This window comes from Limulus polyphemus, unplaced genomic scaffold (assembly GCF_000517525.1).
Source record: "Limulus polyphemus unplaced genomic scaffold, Limulus_polyphemus-2.1.2 Scaffold2810, whole genome shotgun sequence".
Classification (NCBI taxonomy): Eukaryota; Metazoa; Arthropoda; class Merostomata; order Xiphosura; family Limulidae; genus Limulus; species Limulus polyphemus.
In genome coordinates, this window is record NW_013668420.1 from 30153 (window position 1) to 36853 (window position 6701).

General features: G+C 33.1%; 1 protein-coding gene across 2 annotated transcripts in view; it reads left to right on the forward strand.

Moving 5' to 3' along the window:
* Nucleotides 1–6701, forward strand: part of LOC106467957 (transcription factor collier-like) — a 148532-nt gene that overhangs the window by 27982 nt on the left and 113849 nt on the right. For both annotated transcript variants that reach the window (XM_022396198.1, XM_022396199.1), the window contains exon 4: nucleotides 3901–3956. In XM_022396198.1, the coding sequence (XP_022251906.1) occupies nucleotides 3901–3956 (56 nt within the window). The remainder of the gene's footprint in view (nucleotides 1–3900; nucleotides 3957–6701) is intronic.

Consider the following 6701-nt stretch of genomic DNA (forward strand, 5'->3'; position numbering starts at 1 on the left):
GTAGACGTGACGTGGATTGATTTCTATAAAACATTTGGAAAGTTGTTTCGTAGACGTGACGTGGATTGATTTCTGTAAAACATTTGGAAAGTTGTTTTGTAGACGTGGCGTGGATTGATTTCTGTAAAACACTCGGAAAGTTGATTTGTGAACGTGGCGTGGATTGATTTCTATAAAACATTTGGAAAGTTGTTTCGTAGACGTGACGTGGATTGATTTCTGTAAAACATTCGGAAAGTTGTTCGTAGACGTGACGTGAATTGATTTCTGTAAAACATTTGGAAAGTTGTTTGTAGACTTGACGTGAATTGATTTCTGTAAAACTTTTGGAAAGTTGTTTCGTAGACGTGACGTGGATTGATTTCTGTAAAACTTTTGGAAAGTTGTTTTGTAAACGTGACGTGGATTGATTTCTGTAAAACATTTGGAAAGTTGTTTGTAGACGTGACGTGGATTGATTTCTGTAAAATATTGGGAAAGTTATTTTGTAGTCTTGACGTGGATTGATTTTTGTAAAACATTTGGAAAGTTGTTTTGTAGACTTGACGTGGATTGATTTTTGTAAAACATTTGGAAAGTTGTTCGTAGACGTGACGTGGATTGATTTCTGTAAAACATTTGGAAAGTTGTTTTGTAGACGTTTAAATAGCAATTTCGATGTGGAAGAGATAGTTTGCTGTTTATAAAATTTATTGATTAAAACATGTTGAATTTGGTATTCTCGGGATATTCTTTCTCATTCAATGAGAGTTTTTCTCATTTATAGGTCAGTATAATGTCAGACTATACATAGTCTCCAGTATGTAACATCTCTGCTTCTTTATTCATACTGGTATACAGATACACAACTCACCCACACACACACACACACACACACATATATATGTAGCTATATGCCTCTGATATTATCATTATTAATACGTAGTGTTTTCAGAGTATTCCATTTCTAAGGTTAATGTAATTTTTTATACTGTATGAATACTTTGACTGTGTTTCTGATCCTTAAAGACGAAGCGTTGACAGAAGGTTTAAACGGACACTTACTTATACTGTTATTTGTTTGACATAATCTTTAAGTGATATTTTCAGATTTCTCCCGCTTGTTTTTCAGACCAAAGCAAGTGATTTTTGTTTCCACTTCGATGCTAGTTAACCAAGCTAGTGCTTCCCTGGAATCGTGATTAACGTTTTCTGATATTCTTTGTCTGTCAAGTTTATTTCTGTATAAACATGAAACATGTCTACTTATTGGGAGTATAGTTAACCGGATGACCAGTAAATGATGAACTTGCCTTCTATATAAAATACAAAAATGATTTAAAACCTGTAGATGATTGCTGCCGTTATGGAAACTTGTACTTTGCTCTGTCTGTGTATAAAGTCTCAGAATAAGTTTCAAGTTTTTACAATTAAGGGAAAGTTTTAAATTATTACGTTACCAATAAACAAACTCGTGCTCTACTCTGAACTGGTGGTCAGATTTCCAAACACAAAACACTGAGTACATCTACATACTCAAGTTACTTCCCGAGAACGTCCAAGCTGTTCGTAAACTAGGTTACGTTTTACCATTTACAACAGTGAAGTATTTATTTATGAAGCGAACCTCAGAGAACATGTATCAAAGAAATTATTGCCTCTCCCAGAAAGCACCAGTGACCTGGCATGCTTGTATTAATGTCTGTTTCTCTTACAAAAGATACAAGAGAAAATGTGTAATGTGAGTGCAGAACAAGACACGAGCAACACTCGAGGGAGCGCTCGCGCAGCCATTTTCTCCTCTCTCGGGAAAAGCAATATTCCGTGAGCTGTGTTCTGCGGAATTCTGTTGGGATTGGTCGGGAATCAAGCGTGCTCTTGACGGTGCCAGCGCGTCGCTGTCTCCTACTGTAGGTCACCGTGTTCCTTGCCTCACTGTGTCCGCAAAAGGCTCATGAGACACGTATACAACATACGTAACATCTGTCATCGAGGCGCAAGTGGACTGCAGAAAGCAAAGGCTTCAGTTTGTCATTTAGAACATAACATATAAGGTTCTCTCCAACATACACAGGGTTCACTAGCTTCGCCTCTCTATTAGAAGAAAACAGAACTCAGAGATATCAGAACTGTGCAAATATTTGCACAATACAACTCCTGTTTTTGATAAACGTTCGTTGATATTTACAAAAAGATGACTTTTGTAATTAAAACCTGACTACATGAAATTTTCACTTAATTTTTTTAATTATTTTCGGTTTCACTAGCCAGAAACTAAATTGCGTCTGAAACTAGGAGGAAGTGTTCTCAGGCACTCATGATTTACCACATGGCCAACGTAAAGTAATATATAAAATGCTGAGCTAACTATAAAGTGTTCTCAGGCACTCATGATTTATCGTATGACCAACGTAAATTAATATATTAAATGTTGAGCTAACTAGGAAGTGTTCTCAAACACTCTTGATTTATTACATGACCAATATAAAGTAATATGTAAAATATTGACCTAATTAGGAAGTGTTCTCAGGCACTCATGATTTACCACAGTACGATGTGCAATATCTAGAATCAAGGCAAACCTTTACAAAACAATGTACAATATGCAATGTTGGAGATGAAGGTTAACATTTTGTGCATTGTTAGAGATTAATATAGAAGTTTACCCACAGAAAATGTACGGCTTGCATTGTTAGATATTAATATAAAGTTTATCCATAGAAAACTTATGACATGCGTTGTTAGAGGTTAGGATTAAGTTATACTTAAAAATACACGGCGTGCATTGTTGGATATATATATATATATATATATGAACAAAAACTTTACGTACTGATAGATGTACAGCATACAAGGAAGGAGATGAGGTTTTTCTGTACCTAACGATCTACAATATAAAATATTATATATATAAACATTAATTTTATGTACTGATAGATGTACAACATACAAGGATGGAGATGAGGTTTTTCTTACCTAACGATCTACAATATAAAATATTATATATATAAACATTAATTTTATGTACTGATAGATGTACAACATACAAGGATGGAGATGAGGTTTTTCTTTACCTAACGATCTACAATATAAAATTATATATATAAACATTAATTTTATGTACTGATAGATGTACAACATACAAGGATGGAGATGAGGTTTTTCTATACCTAACGATCAACAATATAGAACTGTTACTTAACGATGTATAACACGTGGAATGTTGAAGACCGAGGTTAACTGTTACTTAGCAATGTATAACATGCGATATGGGATATAATAGTTTATCTTAACTGATGGAATCAAATTCAGTCTTCTATGAAAGTGATATCAACTTCCCATAATAGCAAGCTATTTACTTAGAGCGAAACTAAACTTCAACTAGCTAGTAATTATATCTAATCAAAAAACTTTTTTTTTTACCTTCTTATTTTCGAAGGATTAGAAGCACAGTTTTACCAGTTGGGTACCTTCAATGTTTACGATATTTTCGACCATAATTCCAATAATATCTCACGAGATTCGACGAGATTAGGAGATTTAGTATAGTTCTGAAAACAATCTCTATAATAAAAGTATGACAATAAAAAATAAAACAAAAAGTAACGCAATAGATATATTAACATTCTAATCAATGTTATTAATGAAAGTAACAATAAAGAACGAATGTAATGTTTGTTACCTACGAAACACGAAAACATTAGCAATTGTATATAGATCAAGCTTTCTCGTTTTGCAGCCAGGAATGAGGATAAGTAACTGAGAACTTGTATCGTTACCTTAAATTTCAAGTCCATAGATGTATCAACATATACAGTTTCTTATTTAATGAGCTTTTACACAGCTATTATAATATTAAAATTCTTATGCTACTGGATAACTATCTTTTATTTACTTTGAACCATCTTTATTTTAATGTAGGCGTTCGACAAGAACAAGAGCTCTTCGTTCGTCTTATCGACTCTGTCACGAAACAGGTAAAAACTTTCTTTTTTTGTGAAGTGTTTTGAATGTTTCTTTAATATGTCTTGTTACAACGGTCATATAAAGATGTTTGTATACAAATAATATGAGCTACGAAAGTACCTCGGTTCATTTTCTAAACTCTAGAGAAAATAAGATGTCTGTTGTTTTAACAGTTGGTTCATTCACTGTTGACATAGAGAAGATAAGATGTCTGTTGTTTTTACAGTAGGTTCATGCACTGTTGACATAGAGAAGATAAGATGTCTGTTGTTTTTACAGTAGGTTCATGCACTGTTGACATAGAAAAGATAGAATGTCTGTTGTTTTTACAGTAGGTTCATGCACTGTTCACATAGAGAAGATAGAATGTCTGTTGGTTTTTACTGTAGGTTCATGCACTGTTTACATAGAAAAGATAGAATGTCTGTTGTTTTTACAGTAGGTTCATGCACTGTTGACATAGAGAGGATAGAATGTCTGCAGTTTTTACAGTAGGTTCATGCACTGTTCACATAGAGAAGATAGATTGTATGTTGTTTTTACTGTAGGTTCATGCACTGTTCACATAGAGAAGATAGATTGTCTGTTGTTTTTACTGTAGGTTCATGCACTGTTGACAGCTATAAAACAGTCGTATGTTGGAATAGGAATAAGTAACGCAAATATATGATTAACATGTTAAGCAGTGAAAAAGTTATATATCGACACTGAAACACTGAACATATTAGGATCATGATCAAGTATAGATTGAATCTATGTTGAAACATGAATAATGAACACTAACATGCTATAAACATGATCAAGTATAAATTGACTGTGTTGAAACATGAATATTGAACACTAACATGCTATAAACATGACCAAGTATGAATTGACTCTATGTTGAAACATGAATATTGAACACTAACATGTTATAAACATGACCAAGTATGAATTGACTGTGTTGAAACACGAATATTGAACATTTACATATTAATGTTCGGCTATAAAACAACTTTATGCTCGATAAGAATATTAGACGATTAATTTAGCATAAACGTGACCATCTATAAATTGTCTTTGTGGAGATGAGATGATATGAATGTTAAAATTTTTAATATGAATAATTTTGTAAGATGATCCCATGTTTCTTTCATATACACGAGTTATTTAAGTAAATAGTAGCTTTGATAAAGACATGTTTACACCTTCTAGAATATTTTAATTAAATTTGATTTTAGGGCTGTGTCTATATATATATAACTAGCTGCTACATTTGTTTCATTTATAAAACAGTTCAAATCACTATTTGACAATTCTCTTTGAATTCGCGAACGACGGATCCGAATTCTCTAAGCTTCTTATTACGCTCGTAAAGAGACATTTCACGTGCACTTATGTGACATACAACATTCACGCGGAGCATCCTTTCCATAGATTCAAAGTTTTGGTTGTTGTTTTATTTTTCAATTTCAGTTTACCATAATCTCAAATTACAGGAAAGTGAAAATTAATTCAGAAATATTCTCTTTAGAATTTAGGTACTCACAATAGAAACGTTTTAGGAATTTACATTAGAAGTGTTTTTATTTAATTAATTATACTTGGCAGTATTTGATAAATAAGGGAAACTCCAATCGAGCGGCCTAAACACGTTAACTTCACTACTATAATTCCACTGATCAAAATAAAATACAGTTTGAATTTTACATTTGCACCAACCTATAAATGGAAACATAATTTTTTTTTCATTAAAACTATTTCTTAGTTATATTTACACAAAGTAAAAGAAACAGGGATTTCTCTTAAAATCATATTTTGTATAAAGAAGGTAAAATGATAAAACAAACTAAATTAATACATGAAAAAAATCATAGCGTTACTTAGAACTGGGTTACAGACACATAGATCGTACATATTTGGTACACTTACTGACATACAGATGGGACTATAATGGTATACGTATTTCTATAGCGACTGTTTGTTTTAAATTTCGTGCAAAGCTACACAAGGGCTATCTGCTCTAGCCGTCCCTAATTTAGTAGTGAAAGTCTAGAGGGAAGGCAGCTAATCATCACCACCAACCGCCAACGAACAGTGGGATTGACCGTCACGTTATAACGCCCTCACAGCTGAAAGGGCGAGCATGTTTAGTGGGACGGGGATTCGTACCCGCGACCCTCAGATTGAGGGGCCTTGTATATCGAAGAACACCTTTGATATATATATAGTACATTTGATATGTATATAGATAGTACGTAATTGATACACATACGAGTATACAGAAGTACATTGTTGATACACAAGCAAGTTTAATTTATAGGCGGTGTTTCATACAGGTACTGATCACATTAATTTATAGGTGGTGTTTCATACAGGTACTGATAACATTAATTTATAGGTGGTGTTTCAGACAGGTACTAATCACATTAATTTATAGGTGGTGTTTCATACACATACTAATCACATTAGTTTATAGGTGGTGTTTCATACACATAATAATCACATTAGTTTATAGATGGTGTTTCATACACATACTGATCACATTAATTTATAGGTGGTGTTTCATACACGTACTGATCACATTAGTTTATAGGTGGTGTTTCATACACATACTGATCACATTAGTTTATAGGTGGTGTTTCATACACATACTGACCACATTAGTTTATAGGTGGTGTTTCATACACATACTAATCACATTAGTTTATAGGTGATGTTTCATACACGTACTGATCACATTAGTTTATAGGTGGTGTTTCATACACATACTGACC